Genomic DNA, 16,455 nt, shown 5'->3' on the forward strand with positions numbered 1-16,455 from the left:
TGGGCAATCATTGTGTTCACCCTCAAGCACACTTCTATTGTACTGTTGTGATTTGCTGTGAGAAACTGAGCTGGCCTTTGTGAAATAAAAATAGCACTGTGTTTTTATTTCCCGTTAACGTTTCTGGATCACCAGCTAAGGCTGTTGATACTCCCTTTCCCACTGTAGAGCTGAATCGGGTTGGCTCATTATAGCCCTTTCCCACTGTAGAGCTGAACCGGGCTGGCTCATTATAGCCCTTTCCCACTGTAGCGCTGGAACCAAGTTGGCTCATTATACCCCTTTATCAAAGTATGAAGCCATCTTTTGCATGCAATGCCTTATTACTTTGTATCAGCCATAGTTTTTTCCCCCCCAGAAGTCAGTGATTGGTTGTGAATGGTTTCCTTTGAGGCCAGGAGGTCACCGGACACTCTCACGTATCCCATGAGCACAGCAGAGTACATAATGCTACATTAGTTATTTGGCTGACGCTTTTATCCAAAGCCAGTGACAGTTGATCGTACTACCCCGGGGACAAGGGTTAAGGGCCTTGTACCTTAGCACTAGGCTACCGGCTGCACCTGTATGGGCGCTCAGAATGCCGGTTCAGGGGCAAAGGCGTCTCTCTCTCTCTCTCTCACTCTCTCATGTAACTTTTCTTTTGTTCATGCATGGATTTCATTCTCACTTTCTTTTTTAATATTCCTTTTTTCTGCTTCCCCTTTCATTTGTGTTCTTTCTCTTTTTGCGTTTTCTCCTTTCCTTCGTGTGGGCGTTTATCTCCCCCCCCCCCACCCCCCTGCGGCCTCCAGCCCCCACCCGCGCCTCACTGTTCTCCGATAATATCCCGCTTTCCAGCATCGTCTCTGTATCTTTACGGGAAGCGGCCGTTTTGGGAGGCGGGTGACGGTAATTACATTGAACCGTTTGTCAATCGCTCGTCCCTCGAGGGCAGGCACTGCCTGTTTGGGGCGTCGTGGAGGGGGGCTAGGGGGCCAGGGGGCCTAGGGGTTTCAGATTGGAGAAGGGGTGGTGTGGTGACTAAAAGTCTCTCTCTCTCTCTCTCTCTCTCTCAGGGATGGCGTCTCTGACTCTGTGCTAGGGGGTCCAGTGCGGTGTGGCCATGTTGTGTGAAGCCTGTGCCTGAGCCCCCCCCCCCCACGCTCTGTGCCTCCCCCCCCCCCCCACCCCCCTTCCCCGCTCCGCGTCTCCTGCCATGGACGAGGAGACCTACCTGCACCCCGATGGTCCGCAGCTGGACGGCGGCCCCTACAGGCCGCCCGCCTCGCCTCTCCTGCACTCTGCACTGGAGGTACAGTGTCCGGCGTGCGCAGTGCATTCTGGGAACAGTAGATTCGTGAAGCCGCATTTTCATTTTTGTGCATTCACTGGCTCGGTTTCCATGTGAGCTTAGCATGAACACTTCAAGCCTATAGGAGTCAGTAGCCTACATCACAGTGAAGAAATACACCTTACAGCAACTCCGAAACTGTCTTATTTACACACAGTATCATGTGTATTTGAAATGTGTTGTTTTTTTTTTCAGAGAAGGTCTACAGTTACTGACTCCCGTAGGCTTCGAGCCTTTATGCTCGGCTAACACATTTTGCTCACGTAAAAATGAAAATGAAATCTCGTCTGGGTACGAACATCTCGTCTGGGTACGTTGCGGGGGGGGGGGAAGAGAGAGAGAACTATACAGGGAAATGTATCTACATGTGTGTGTATATGTGTATATATATATATATATATATATATATGAGAGAGAGAGAGTGCTATAATAGTCATTTAGAGGTAGGCACATTGATCTATGTGGCTTGGATGTTCTGATGTTGTCACGTTCAGTGAGTGCGCTGGTCTTCAGATGCTCTTGTGCTGGAGCACTGACTCCTTGTGAAGTTGTGTTGTGATTTTTGGGTGTCCCCCCTCCTGCAGGACCAGATGTTCCCCTGCAGCTCCTGGGATGTGGCACAGCCGTCAGCCTACGAATTCCACTACTCTATGCAACCCACACACCAGTGAGTGTCTGTCTGTCTGTCTCCCTCCTTTGCGTATGACTTCCACACAGCAGTGAGTCCCGTCCCCCTTCACTCACAGGGCTAAGGCCGCTTTTAAGGGTATATTCTAGCCACGTGTGCTATACGCTGTAATTACCGTACTTGCGTATAATTAATTTGACTATTCTCGGTGCTCCAGTTGGCAAAACTGTGGCATTGCTACTTGGTCAGTTTATCTGATTATTCTACACGAGTTTGTTAAAGGGCACACAGCCCTTCCTGATGGGGACTCCAGTGAGGAAGTTGTTCATGGCGGGCAGGCTTGCGGTGGTTTGCTCAGGGGCCACTCTGGCTCCTCTCGTTTCCTCAACCACCACCGCGATGCCACTCGTGAGGAATCCCCCCGATAGGGCGGTGCCTGGCAACGGCGCCCGCGGGGGCGGGAGCTACGAAAGGCAGTCGATGGACTGATTGGTTGATCACTGGAGAGTGGCAGCACCAGTGGAATACACAATATGTGCAATGTAACTGGGGGGGGGGGGGGGGGAGCTCCCGTTGGTGACATTTTATTATTTTGTGATTAATCCTGTTCAAATTCAGCTAGAGGGGCCCAACAGCAGTCAGAATCATGGACACGCCAGCCTTCCTGGTCCAAGTCGCATACCTTAACCACGAGGCCCCTTTTTTGAGGGTTAAGAAGAAGAGGGGAAGGCGTCGGAGATTTAGATGTTACTGACATCACCACTGGCCAGAGGCACACTCTTGACTCTTTGATATTTCAGTCTGTTTGTACTTGTTTGTACTTTGATTTTATGGCGTTCTGAGGTGACTAAGCTCAGCTCCCTGCTGAAATGTGCTTATTTCCAGGCAGTACCACTCGAATGCCCCGGCAGCCGCGCGCGCAGAGGCCTTCAGCACCTCGCTCTTCCCTGAGGCCAGCGAGTCTTCAGGCCTCGGGTTCGCCCAGAACATCGACTTTCCTCAGGTAGGAGTCCGGTTCCCTCTCGTGTCTGTTCGCCCGGAACACCGACTGTGTGTGCAATTACTCTGTGATGGGGGTTGAGTCACTGCACTTACTCTGTGATGGGGGTTAAGTCACTGCACTTACTCTGTGATGGGGGTTAAGTCACTGCACTTACTCTGTGATGGGGGTTAAGTCACTGCAATTACTCTGTGATGGGGGTTAAGTCACTGCACTTACTCTGTGATGGGGGTTGAGTCACTGCACTTACTCTGTGATGGGGGTTGAGTCACTGCACTTACTCAGTGATGGGGGTTGAGTCACTGCACTTACTCAGTGATGGGGGTTGAGTCACTGCACTTACTCAGTGATGGGTATTGTATATGGGTTGAGTATAGCTGCTATTGGAGTTGGTCTCCGGGTGCTACACTGTGGCTGCCCACTGCTCCTACGTAACTAGAATGGGTCACATGCTGAGGACAGAACTCTGTAAGACTGTTTTAGTCTCTGTGAGGTTCCTCTGTGAGCCTGTTAGAGCCTCTCTGTGAGCCTGTTAGAGCCTCTGTGTGGTGCTTCTGGTCCTGGACAGCAGGTGGTGCTGTTGCACTCACACAGGGGCAGGTCCAGCCTGCTGCACTCAGGATCTCTGGATCTTTTAGGTTACCAGTCTGCCACCGTGCCTGCTGATTACTGTGATTAGCTGTGTGTGTGTGTGTGTGTGTGTGTGTGTGTGTGTGTGTGTGTGTGTGTGAGAGAGTGTGTGGCGTGGCCCCGTCTCTCGTGGTTTCTGCAGGTGCTTCCTGCAGCAGGTGAGTGGTTTTGAAGCCTCTACCCACACACGTGTGCAGTGCCGTAAATGACTCTCCCTCAACCATCATGTTCCTCCCTTTAAAAAGCATTGATGTGGATGCGTGCTTTTCACAAGGCTTAAAAATAATGAAAGTGTCACTTGCAGTTGTTTAATTGGCTCTGGGTTCTTTGTGGTATGTAGCCTTGTGCATTTGAATAGCTGATGTGCTGCTAGGGCATTAGCCTTGTCAATGTGAAAAGCTCATGTGCTGCTAGGGCGTTAGCCATGTGAATAGCTGATGTGCTGCTAGGGCGTTAGCCATGTGAATAGCTGATGTGCTGCTAGGGCGTTAGCCTTGTGCTAACCCCCCTTTGTCTGGCATTTTGTCTCCTTGCAGGATTTCTCCATCGGTGACCTCTCCAACAACTCCCTGTTCTCCTCTCCGCCCGACTCCCTGTCGGAGTACGCCGACGCTCAAAGCTTCGACAGCCTGACGCAATTGCCCACCATCTGGGACGTGAGCACCCCCACGCAGGGCCAGCAAGAGGTGAGGGCCCACTACTCACACGCTACTCACACGCTACTCACACGCTACTCACACGCTACTCACACGCTACTCACACACTACTCACACGCTACTCACATGCTACTCACACACTACTCTCGCACGCTCACACACTACTCACACGCTACTCACACGCTACTCACACGCTACTCACACGCTACTCACACGCTACTCACACACTACTCTCGCACTGCTCACATACTCGCACACTTGCGCACTACACATGCATTATACAATGTACATACACTGTACTCACTATACCCACACACTGCACACTATGCACATACTATACACTTAGTACCAACAAGAGGTGAGCACATATACACACTATACACCGCACTGTATACAGCACATATACACACTATACACCCGCACTGTATACAGCACACATACACATATATACACCCACACTGTATACAGCACATATACACACTATACACCCACACTGTATACAGCACACATACACATATATACACCCACACTGTATACAGCACACATACACATATATACACCCACACTGTATACAGCACATATACACATATATACACCCACACTGTATACAGCACATATACACACTATACACCCACACTGTATACAGCACATATACACACTATACACCCGCACTGTATACAGCACATATACACACTATACACCTGCACTGTATACAGCACATATACACACTATACACCCACACTGTATACAGCACATATACACATATATATACACCCACACTGTATACATCACATATACACACTATACACCCACACTGTATACAGCACACATACACATATATACACCCACACGGTATACATCACATATACACACTATACACCCACACTGTATACAGCACATATACACATATATACACCCAAACTGTATACATTTACACTACAGAGTATACAGGTAATATACACATACACTACACACACTACGTATGTACACTGCACACATACTATACACACCAGCACAGAACCACCACGAGGTGAGAACACACTATACACACACACACACACACACGACATACACACAATGCAAATGTACTATACACACACACACTAAACACACTGTACATATACTATACACATAGTGTCCTCTACTATACACTCACTCACACACACACAAGCATGCTGCACAAACACACACACACACACACACCAGTTTGCTCTTGTTGTTTTATATGCCATGCCAAGCCATTCCTTCCAGAAGTTTCCATGGCCTGGTCAGCATCTGAGCCTGGAACCACCCCCCATCCTTCTGTTCACTTGTTCTTTTAGTTGCCTCTGATTTGTGGTTCCCTTTATTTGGTCAGCAGCCCCATTTTACGGTCCTGTTGGTTGTGTTCGCAGCAGCAGTACCCCAGCCTTGTTTAAGGTCCTGTTGGTTGTGTTCGCAGCAGAACCCCAGCCTTGTTTACGGTCCTGTTGGTTGTGTTCGCAGCAGAACCCCAGCCTTGTTTACGGTCCTGTTGGTTGTGTTTGCAGCAGCAGTACCCCAGCCTTGTTTACAGTCCTGTTGGTTGTGTTCGCAGCAGAACCCCAGCCTTGTTTACGGTCCTGTTGGTTGTGTTTGCAGCAGCAGTACCCCAGCCTTGTTTACGGTCCTGTTGGTTGTGTTTTCAGCAGTACCCCAGCCTTGTTTACGGTCCTGTTGGTTGTGTTTGCAGCAGAACCCCAGCCTTGTTTACGGTCCTGTTGGTTGTGTTTGCAGCAGAACCCCAGCCTTGTTTACAGTCCTGTTGGTTGTGTTCGCAGCAGAACCCCAGCCTCGTTTACAGTCCTGTTGGTTGTGTTTGCAGCAGAACCCCAGCCTTGTTTACAGTCCTGTTGGTTGTGTTTGCAGCAGAACCCCAGCCTTGTTTACAGTCCTGTTGGTTGTGTTTGCAGCAGAACCCCAGCCTTGTTTACAGTCCTGTTGGTTGTGTTCGCAGCAGAACCCCAGCCTTGTTTACAGTCCTGTTGGTTGTGTTTGCAGCAGAACCCCAGCCTTGTTTACAGTCCTGTTGGTTGTGTTTGCAGCAGAACCCTAGCCTTGTTTACCGTCCTGTTGGTTGTGTTCGCAGCAGAACCCCAGCCTTGTTTACAGTCCTGTTGGTTGTGTTTGCAGCAGAACCCCAGCCTTGTTTACAGTCCTGTTGGTTGTGTTTGCAGCAGAACCCCAGCCTTGTTTACAGTCCTGTTGGTTGTGTTTGCAGCAGAACCCTAGCCTTGTTTACCGTCCTGTTGGTTGTGTTCGCAGCAGAACCCCAGCCTTGTTTACAGTCCTGTTGGTTGTGTTTGCAGCAGAACCCCAGCCTTGTTTACAGTCCTGTTGGTTGTGTTTGCAGCAGAACCCCAGCCGTTTTCAGGGTCTCGGCTCATTGGAGGAAATCGCCGCCATCATCAGCAACCCCCCCCTGGGAGCACTCCAGGTAGCCCCTCCCCCTCCGTGGGTGGGCGTGGCCCTGCCCCTGCTGGGGCTGTGGGAAACCCTGTGCGCTCCGTTCTGTCCTCCTGTTGGGCACTGAGAGCCCAGACTGCTTTTCTCTCCTGTTCCTGCAGACTCTCTCACTCACTCACTCACTCACTCACTCTCTCACTCTCTCACTCTCTCACTCTCTCACTCTCTCACTCACTCACTCTCTCACTCACTCACTCACTCACTCACTCACTCACTCACTCACTCACTCACTCACTCACTCTCTCACTCTCTCACTCACTAACTCTCTCACTCTCACGCATGCACACACACACTCTGTCTCACACACACACCCACACACACACACATGCTCTCTCTCTCTCACTCACGCGCACACACACACACACACACACACACACACACACTCCCTCACACTAAAGGCCTCTCTCTGCAGATTCCTTCGGCTCCGCTGCGTCAGCCAGAGGAAGAGGAGGATGCTGACGAGGAAGAGTCAGAGGAGCTCGGACACGCTGACACATACGCCGAGTACAAACCATCCAAATGTACGTCCTCACACACACACACCATGTCCATATACACTAGACACACACACTATATTTGCTTCATTAGCCCTTTTTGCAGAGCAAGTTTTTTGGAATGCTTTTTCATAATTCTAGAACACTGCTCTTAGTAAACAGTAGTGATTGTGACATCAGCATTAGAATGCTCTGTGAAAGAACATTCTTATCACATCTGTGACCTCACACATTAGACCTGTTCTCCTTGTCAATGCAGCCACCATCGGAATCTCTCACCCGGATATCGTTGTGGAAACCAACACCCTCTCCAGTGTTCCACCGCCTGACATCACCTACACTCTGTCCATCCCCGCGGCAACCATCAACCATGGCCTGCTGTCAGCCCTGCAGCTGGAAGTCATTGTTTATGCCTGCCAGGTAATTCCACACCAAATACATTACATTACAGTCGGTTAGCTGACACTTTTATCCGAAGCCACATACAGTTGATGAGACTAAGCAGGAATCAATTCCCCCCCAATGTGGGCTGTTAAGGGCCTTGCTCAAATCCCAACAGCTGCACAGATCTTATTGTGGCCATACTGGCGGCTTTAACCTCCAATCTTCCAGGTCCCAGTCAAGCGCCTGTTAAATGTAATTGGACAGGAGTGAAAAATACAACCCTGATTTGAGCTTTGGTCAAATTCACAAAAATTGGAAATATCTCTCTCCGGCGATCTACACTTGTCCTGTGGGCGTGTCTCACCGTGGCTCCTCCCCCCCACAGCAACACCAGGTGATCCTGAAGAACGGGCAGAGGGCGGGATTCCTCATCGGAGACGGAGCGGGGGTGGGGAAGGGCCGCACGGTTGCCGGGGTGATCTTGGAGAACTTCCTGAAGGGTCGGAGGAAAGCGCTGTGGTAAAGTACTGCCGGAATTCGCCCGAAACGTCTGCCCGAACAAACGTTCCCTTTCTGGTTCCTCCGCCAGGCTGCTGTCCCGAGCTGAGGTTTGGTTTTTACCCCCCTGCAGGTTCAGCGTGTCCAACGACCTGAAGTACGATGCGGAGCGAGACCTGAGAGACATCGACGCGCCCAACCTCCCTGTCCACGCCTTAAACAAGGCAGGTCCTCCACCAGCTGCAAGCTTTCCCACAATTCCACACACTGCTGGGCCCGGGTCCTCCACCAGCTGCAAGCTTTCCCACAATTCCACACGCTGCTAGTTCCGGGTCCTCCACCAGCTGCCACCTTTCCCACAATTCCACACATTGCCATTGACTTGAGTTTAACTGCACTCTTTAACAGCAGAGCCCTGATCACTGTTATCATTACAGCTACAATACAGTTATTTTAATGTCAAAATGTTTTTCAAAAAATGATTAGACTAAGCAGGGTTCTAACCCCCCCTGGAGCCGTGCAGGGTTAAGGGCCCAACAGCTGCGTGGATCCTGCAGTGGCTACACTGGGGCTTGAACCACCAACCTTCCCGGTCCCAGTCATGCACCTTAGCCCCTAGGCCCGACGCTATAGGATGTATTTCAATTAGTGTGGCCATAGAGTGACCATAGAGTGACGCCTCCCTCTGTGCCCGTCCCCAGATTAAGTACGGTGACACCACTACCTCGGAGGGCGTGCTCTTCGCCACATACTCCGCCCTGATTGGAGAGAGCCAGGCGGGCGGGCAGCACCGGACGCGGCTGAAGCAGATCCTGGACTGGTGCCGGCCCGGGTTCGACGGCGTCGTATCCTGAGTAAAGCGTCTGGCGCAGAGCGGACCGCGCGCTGCAGCTCCCACACCTTCACCGTCACGCCTGAGGGGGAACGGCCAGCTCGCCACGCTATGTAGACGAGGCAGAAACTCTGAAACTGGAGATATAGAGGTGCTGGAAAAGGTTCAAAGAAGGGCAACTAGATTGACTCCATGTATAAAAGTTAAAAGTTGTGAGGGAAGAATCAAGGTGCTTTAAGCTCGTTAAGCTTCATTAAAAAAAAAAAAAAAAAAAGGAGATTTAGGGGGGATTTGATTGAGGCTTTTAAATTCATTCAAGGAATCAATCAAGTGAACTGCAGGCGAGTGAGGGTGAGTTTGTGTAGCAGAACGAGGGGGAATAAATGGAAATTGGTAGAGGGCGCAGATATCTGCACAGATATTAAGTATTTGTTTCATGTAATGAGTGGTCACTGTGTGGAATAGCTTGCCAGGGTATGTAGTGGAGGCAGTAACACTGGGGGTCTTACAAGATCAGGCTTGACAAGATGCTAGATACTATTGAGTTTTTAGGCAAACTAAGCCATAGGTACACTTTAGTGGTGGGAAAAGGCGGGCGTTGGTGGGCTGAAGGCCTGTTCTTGTCGTTAAATCTGTCTGAAGTTGTTCTTCCATGTGTTTTTATTGGCGGATAAAATTTTGTGAAAAATGAAAAAATGACTCAAAGGAATGTTATCTTGGATGCGTTTCCTTGACAACGGCCCTTCCCAGATTGTGTTCGACGAATGCCACAAAGCCAAAAATGCCACATCCACCAAGATGGGCAAAGCTGTCCTGGACCTTCAGAACAAGCTGCCCCTGGCCCGCGTTGTCTACGCAAGCGCCACAGGTGTGTGTGTGTGTGTGTGTTGCCTTTTTCCTCTGTAACTGAATTGAATTGGTAATTAGTATAATGTCACAGTTGGGAACCTAACCCAGAATGTTTGGGGTTTGAATCCCACTGGCCTCTGTCTCATAAGGGCAGATCTTCAGTCCTGAGGGATTGTGGGTAAAGTGTTGGTGGGTGATTGACTCGCTCTTTTGCGCCCCCCCCCCCCCCCCACCACAGGTGCCTCTGAGCCAAAGAACATGATCTACATGAGTCGTCTGGGGATCTGGGGCGAGGGCACCCCCTTCAGGAAGTTTGACGAGTTTCTGCACGCCATCGAGAAGAGGTAAGATCTGGCCGCCCGTGGTGCCAGCTTATGCCGGCTATCACAGACAATGCTGCTGCCGAGTAATGCCGGTGTGATGTCTCTCGACTGCCTGTTCCAACGTCTGTGCCAAAAACCGAAGGTGGTGTGGCCCTTGGGCTTTGGAACGGTCTCAATTGAAAACCCAGCTTTATGGAATTGCCATCTTATTTCCTACCTTGTAGTTTTTAAATCTTGTTGTTTTTATGGGCACCATCCACATACTCAGACGGCAAGTGTATCCTACAGGTTCTACTGTGGTCAAGTGCAGGAGGGAACCAGTGTAGTTATAAAGTAAGGTTGGAGCAAAAACCAGTACGCAGACTAGCCTTCCCAAGGCACGCCCTTTAGCACCAGGCTAAAGTATGAAACTCGGTTGTAACCTGTTCCTGTACGTTGCCGTGACGCAGGGGCGTGGGCGCCATGGAGATCGTTGCCATGGATATGAAGGTGAGCGGGATGTACATGGCGCGGCAGCTGAGCTTCTCGGGCGTGTCCTTCCGCATCGAGGAGATCGGGCTGGACGACGACTTCAAGCTGGTCTACAACAAGGCCGCCCGGCTGGTGAGCGCCCCGCCGTCTTTACACTTTACACACTTTACACACTTTACACTGCTGCCAAGGCTTTATGATTTGAATTGTTTTTTTATGTTCTGCGGCACCTCTCTCCTCTCCTTCTCCCCCCCTCTCTCTCTCCCCCCTCTCTCTCCCTCTCCCCCCCCCCCCCCTCTCTCCCTCCCTCAGTGGGCGGAGGCGTTGGTGGTGTTCTCGCGGGCAGCGGGTGAGCTGGGGCTGCCCCTCTCCAGGAAGGCTCTGTGGGCCCAGTTCTGGTCCTCACACCAGCGCTTCTTCAAGTACCTGTGCATCGCCGCCAAGGTGCGCCGCCTGGTGGAGCTAGCCCAGAGCGAGCTGCAGCAGGGCAAGGTGAGCGCCGTACCCCCAACCGTACCGCCAACCAACCGTACCCCCAACCAACCGTACCCCCAACCAGCCGTACCCCCAACCGTACCGCCAACCAACCGTACCCCCAACCAACCGTACCCCCAACCAACCGTACCCCCAACCAGCCGTACCCCCAACCGTACCGCCAACAAACCGTACCCCCAACCGTACCGCCAACCAACCGTACCCCCAACCGTACCGCCAACCAACCGTACCCCCAACCAACCGTACCCCCAACCGTACCGCCCCCAACCGTACCCCCAACCGTACCGCCCCCAACCGTACCCCCAACCAACCGTACCCCCAACCGTACAGCCAACCAACCGTACCCCCAACCGTACCGCCAACCAACCGTACCCCCAACCGTACCGCCAACCAACCGTACCCCCAACCAGCCGTACCGCCAACCAACCGTACCGCCAACCGTACCGCCAACCAACCGTACCGCCAACCAACCATACCCCCAACCGTACAGCCAACCAACCGTACCGCCAACCAACCATACCCCCAACCGTACAGCCAACCAACCGTACCGCCAACCGTACCGCCAACCAACCATACCCCCAACCAACCGTACCGCCAACCAACCATACCCCCAACCGTACAGCCAACCAACCGTACCCCCAACCAACCGTACCGCCAACCAGCCGTACCCCCAACCGTACCGCCAACCAACCGTACCCCCAACCGTACCGCCAACCAAACATACCGCCAACCAGCCATACCGCCAACCAACCGTACCCCCAACCGTACCGCCAACCAACCGTACCCCCAACCGTACCGCCAACCAGCCATACCGCCAACCAACCGTACCCCCAACCGTACCGCCAACCAAACATACCGCCAACCAGCCATACCGCCAACCAACCGTACCCCCAACCGTACCGCCAACCAACCGTACCCCCAACCGTACCGCCAACCAACCGTACCCCCAACCGTACCGCCAACCAACCGTACCCCCAACCGTACCGCCAACCAACCATACCCCCAACCGTACCGCCAACCAGCCGTACCGCCAACCAGCCGTACCGCCAACCAGCCGTACCCCCAACCAACCGTACCCCCAACCGTACCGCCAACCAACCGTACCCCCAACCGTACCGCCAACCAACCGTACCCCCAACCGTACCGCCAACCAGCCATACCGCCAACCAACCGTACCCCCAACCGTACCGCCAACCAGCCATACCTCCAACCAAACGTACTGCCAACCAGCCATACCGCCAACCAACCGTACCCCCAACCGTACCGCCAACCAACCGTACCCCCAACCAGCCATACCGCCAACCAACCGTACCCCCAACCGTACCGCCAACCAACCGTACCCCCAACCGTACCGCCAACCAGCCATACCGCCAACCAACCGTACCCCCAACCGTACCGCCAACCAACCGTACCCCCAACCGTACCGCCAACCAACCGTACCGCCAACCAACCATACCCCCAACCGTACAGCCAACCAACCGTACCCCCAACCAACCGTACCGCCAACCAGCCGTACCCCCAACCGTACCGCCAACCAACCGTACCGCCAACCAACCGTACCGCCAACCAGCCATACCGCCAACCAGCCATACCGCCAACCAACCGTACCGCCAACCAGCCATACCGCCAACCAGCCGATACCGCCAACCGTACCGCCAACCAACCGTACCCCCAACCGTACCGCCAACCAACCGTACCCCCAACCGTACCGCCAACCAGCCGATACCGCCAACCAGCCGTGCCCAACAGCATATACCGCCAAACAATACCACCAATCAACCGCAGATCCTGCTAACCTACCGCAGAATTGATGCCTCTCATTCTCACACACACACACACACACCAGCAATGACAGGATACCATGCAGTTGATTAGACTAAGCAGGAGACTGTCCCCCCTGTGGGGTTCAGGGCCTTGCTCAAGGGCCCATTAGCTGAGCGGATCTTATTGTGGCTATGCCAGGGATCGACCTTGCGGGTCCCAGTCATGTACCTTAGCGACTAGGCGACAGGCTGTTGTTGATTAGGCTCTTATCGCTACACCCACCGGCTGCCACACAGCCGTACGTGACCTGGCTGCGTGGATGAGCTAACGGGCCTCCCTCTGACTCCGCCCCCAGTGCATCGTGATTGGCCTGCAGTCCACAGGAGAGGCTCGTACCCGAGAGGTCCTGGACGAGAACGACGGACACCTGGACCGCTTCGTCTCCGCCGCCGAGTGAGTGGGGGGGGAGAAGTTTTGGGATTGAAGTGGGCCCTGTTGCCGGGCAGATTTAGGCCCCGGAGACAGGCTGCTGGTCCGCTGTGGCCCTTTCCTGCTCCTCTTCCTCCCTGTCCTGCTCCTCTTCCTCCCTGTCCTACCACATGGTCTCCATGGCGCTCATCTTTCTTTTCAGCTGGGTCAAAGTTCATTTGCGTGTGCGTGTGTTGCATGTCCCCTCACATGGAGCTGATGGTGTACGTGTTTGTACATGTTTGTACCTGTGTGGCATTCAGACACAGCAGGAGAAAGGTCTCTGTGTAGTGAACAGTAGCGTAATGTAGTTTAATGAACAGTGGTGTAATGTCGTGTAATGTAGAGAAATGAACGGTAGCTTAGTGTAATGTAATTACATTACATTAATGGCATTTGGCAGACGCTCTTATCCAGAGCGACGTTCAGTTGATTAGACTAAGCAGGAGACAATCCTCCCCTGGAGCAATGCAGGGTTAAGGGACTTGCTCAAGGGCTCAACGGCTGTGCGGATCTTATTGTGGTCACACCGGGATTAGAACCACTGACCTTGCGTGTCCCAGTCATTTACCTTAACCACTACGCTACAGGCCGCCACAGGCGGTGATGTAGTGTAGTGTAATGTGTAGTGTAGTGTGTGATGTGGTGTAATGTAGTGTGTGGTGTAATGTAGTGTGATGTGGTGTATTGTAGTGTAATGTAATGTAGTGTGTGGTGTACTGTAGTGTAATGTAATGTGGTGCAGTGTAGTGTAATGTAGTATAATGTAGTGTGTAATGTAGTGCAATGTAGTGTGTGATGTGGTGTAATGTCCCTGCTGCTCTTCTCTCTCCAGGGGTGTTTTCCAGTCTCTGGTGCAGAAGCACTTCCCCTCAGAGAAGCAAAAAAGGGAGAAACCAACTGGAAACAAGAGGAAACGTGAGTGTGTGTATATATATATATTAATGTGTGTGTGTGAGTGTATATTAATGTGTGTGTGAGTGTATATATTTTGATGTGTGTGTGTGTGTGTATATATATATAGATGTGTGTGCGCGCGCAGGTAAGCCTCGGGGCAGGCAGCAGAAGCTGCCGCGGGCGTGTCAGGAGGTGGGGGGCGTGATCAGCATCAGCGATGACAGCAGCTCTGACTCTGACGGGCTGGACAGCGACTCCAACTCCTCCCCCGAGTCCCTATTGGACAACGATGACGTCATATTCGTCAACCACACCAGCTCCCACACCGGTATGCCCCGCCCCCACCAGCCATGGCTGACTGATCAAACCTGCCGATTACTCAGACGTTCAAGTGAACACGTTCTCTGTGACCTGCTGACTTAGTGAAATCTCGTTTTTAGCAGTATTGAACATGCTGCTGTAAGTGTTGGCTAGCGCGTGGTAGAGGTCGCCCAGCTCTGCCGGCAGATCATCGAATCACGGTCCCCCAGGACCGAGAACTGGTTTTCCACCCTCCCTTTACCTGGGACTCAGGTGTGAAGACAGTCTGGCCACTAATCATCAGCACTGATTGTTCAGTTAATTACCCGGGAGAAAAGAAAACCAGGCCAGAGCTGATGGCATTTCTGCCTGTCTGTTTGTGTGTTAACGTTCTTCTGTGTGTGTGTGTGTCCCTCAGTGAAACTAGAAGAAATGAAGCAGGGTCTACTGAACAAGATTGCGGAGCTGGGAAAAGAACTACCTCTGAACACCCTGGATGAGCTCATAGACCGCTTCGGAGGTCCTGAGCAAGTCTCAGAGGTGAGATCCTGACCTCTGACCCCTCTCTGCTCCTGGCTCTGACCCCTCTCTCTGCTCCTGACTCCCTGAGCCCTCTCTCTGCTCCTGACTCCCTGACCCCTCTCTCTGCTCCTGACCTCTGACCCATCTCTCTGCTCCTGACCTCTGACCCCTCTCTCTGCTCCTGACTCCCGACTCCCTGACCCCTCTCTCTGCTCCTGACTCCCGACTCCCTGACCCCTCTCTCTGCTCCTGACCTCTGACCCCTCTCTCTGCTCCTGACCTCTGACCCCTCTCTCTCTCAGATGACGGGGAGGAAGGGGCGAGTGGTGAGGCGAGACGGGGTGGTGCGGTACGAGTCCCGGGCGGAGCAGGGCTCCATCGACCACGTCAACATCCAGGAGAAGAGCCGCTTCATGAATGGGGACAAGGTGAGAGGGAGAGGGAGAGGGAGAGAGGCCCTTTAAGGGACTCCTGTGGCGGTGTTGTGGCTGTGGCTCTGTGCTGACGTTGGCTCCGCCCCCAGCTGGTGGCCATCATCTCTGAGGCGGCGAGCTCGGGCATCTCCCTGCAGGCCGACCGGCGCGTGCAGAACCAGCGCCGCCGGGTCCACGTCACCCTGGAGCTGCCCTGGAGCGCCGACAGGGCCATACAGCAGTTCGGTGAGTCTGAGAGCTGGAGTGTGTGTGTGTGTGTGTGTGTGTGTGTGTGTGTGTGTGTGTGTGAGAGAGTGAGAGTGAGAGTGAGAGTGAGAGTGAGAGTGAGAGTGAGAGTATATGACGTGTGTGTGTGTGTGTGTGTGTGTGTGTGTGTGTGTGTGAGAGCTAGTATATGACGTGTGTTAGAGCTGATATATGACGTGTGTGTGAGTGTTTGGCGCCCCTTTGCTGTCCGGGCAATTAATAGGGATAGCTATCCTGAGTTCTTTAACTAAAGTGTTATCTCTAACAATAAGTGTGTGTGTATATTTTGTCTTTTCACTGTGTATTAATTACTGTATAGCAAGACTGTTATGACTACAAGGTATTTATTCACTTTTAAATTATTAGCTTTCAACTTAATTTGTATTTTAGCTTATAGTGTAGGCTACTAAAAGGCTCACTCTAAAGAAACTATGTTCCCAAGCTTAACTGCAAATAACCATTCACAGGCACTGACATGTTTGTAAAGTAATGAACTATTTACTTATGTACACAATATAATTCCTTTAGTATAGTATTCATTCAATTCAGTTTTCAATCACGCTTAACAAAATAGTTTGCAACTGCACATTCAAATATCAAAAACAAACCGATACCGGGCGCTAAGCCTCAATGAAATGAAATGCCTCAATGACATGAAATACCCTATAGCCGGCAGTATAACTAAAATACCCCAATTCAAAGTGGTTGTTGCAGGCCTGTGTGCGGTGTAGCACACCAAATGGCGGC

General features: G+C 52.2%; 1 protein-coding gene across 3 annotated transcripts in view; it reads left to right on the forward strand.

The window, feature by feature from the left end:
• The window catches only part of LOC133128593 (protein strawberry notch homolog 2-like), a 29,443-nt gene that overhangs the window by 2,157 nt on the left and 10,831 nt on the right, over nucleotides 1-16,455 (forward strand). The window contains exons 2-21 of one of the 3 annotated variants that reach the window (XM_061242235.1): nucleotides 1,059-1,294; nucleotides 1,918-2,000; nucleotides 2,847-2,964; nucleotides 4,128-4,277; nucleotides 6,619-6,702; nucleotides 7,144-7,252; nucleotides 7,485-7,645; nucleotides 7,995-8,128; nucleotides 8,241-8,331; nucleotides 8,809-8,952; nucleotides 9,690-9,807; nucleotides 10,027-10,132; nucleotides 10,561-10,714; nucleotides 10,895-11,074; nucleotides 13,197-13,294; nucleotides 14,145-14,227; nucleotides 14,352-14,534; nucleotides 14,925-15,046; nucleotides 15,331-15,456; nucleotides 15,552-15,687. In XM_061242235.1, the coding sequence (XP_061098219.1) occupies nucleotides 1,199-1,294; nucleotides 1,918-2,000; nucleotides 2,847-2,964; nucleotides 4,128-4,277; nucleotides 6,619-6,702; nucleotides 7,144-7,252; nucleotides 7,485-7,645; nucleotides 7,995-8,128; nucleotides 8,241-8,331; nucleotides 8,809-8,952; nucleotides 9,690-9,807; nucleotides 10,027-10,132; nucleotides 10,561-10,714; nucleotides 10,895-11,074; nucleotides 13,197-13,294; nucleotides 14,145-14,227; nucleotides 14,352-14,534; nucleotides 14,925-15,046; nucleotides 15,331-15,456; nucleotides 15,552-15,687 (2,476 nt within the window). In that variant the 5' untranslated portion in view covers nucleotides 1,059-1,198. The remainder of the gene's footprint in view (nucleotides 1-1,058; nucleotides 1,295-1,917; nucleotides 2,001-2,846; nucleotides 2,965-4,127; nucleotides 4,278-6,618; nucleotides 6,703-7,143; nucleotides 7,253-7,484; nucleotides 7,646-7,994; nucleotides 8,129-8,240; nucleotides 8,332-8,808; nucleotides 8,953-9,689; nucleotides 9,808-10,026; nucleotides 10,133-10,560; nucleotides 10,715-10,894; nucleotides 11,075-13,196; nucleotides 13,295-14,144; nucleotides 14,228-14,351; nucleotides 14,535-14,924; nucleotides 15,047-15,330; nucleotides 15,457-15,551; nucleotides 15,688-16,455) is intronic. The other 2 variants (XM_061242236.1, XM_061242237.1) reach the window with 2 other exon arrangements.

Source organism: Conger conger, chromosome 5 (assembly GCF_963514075.1).
Source record: "Conger conger chromosome 5, fConCon1.1, whole genome shotgun sequence".
Taxonomy (NCBI): domain Eukaryota; kingdom Metazoa; phylum Chordata; class Actinopteri; order Anguilliformes; family Congridae; genus Conger; species Conger conger.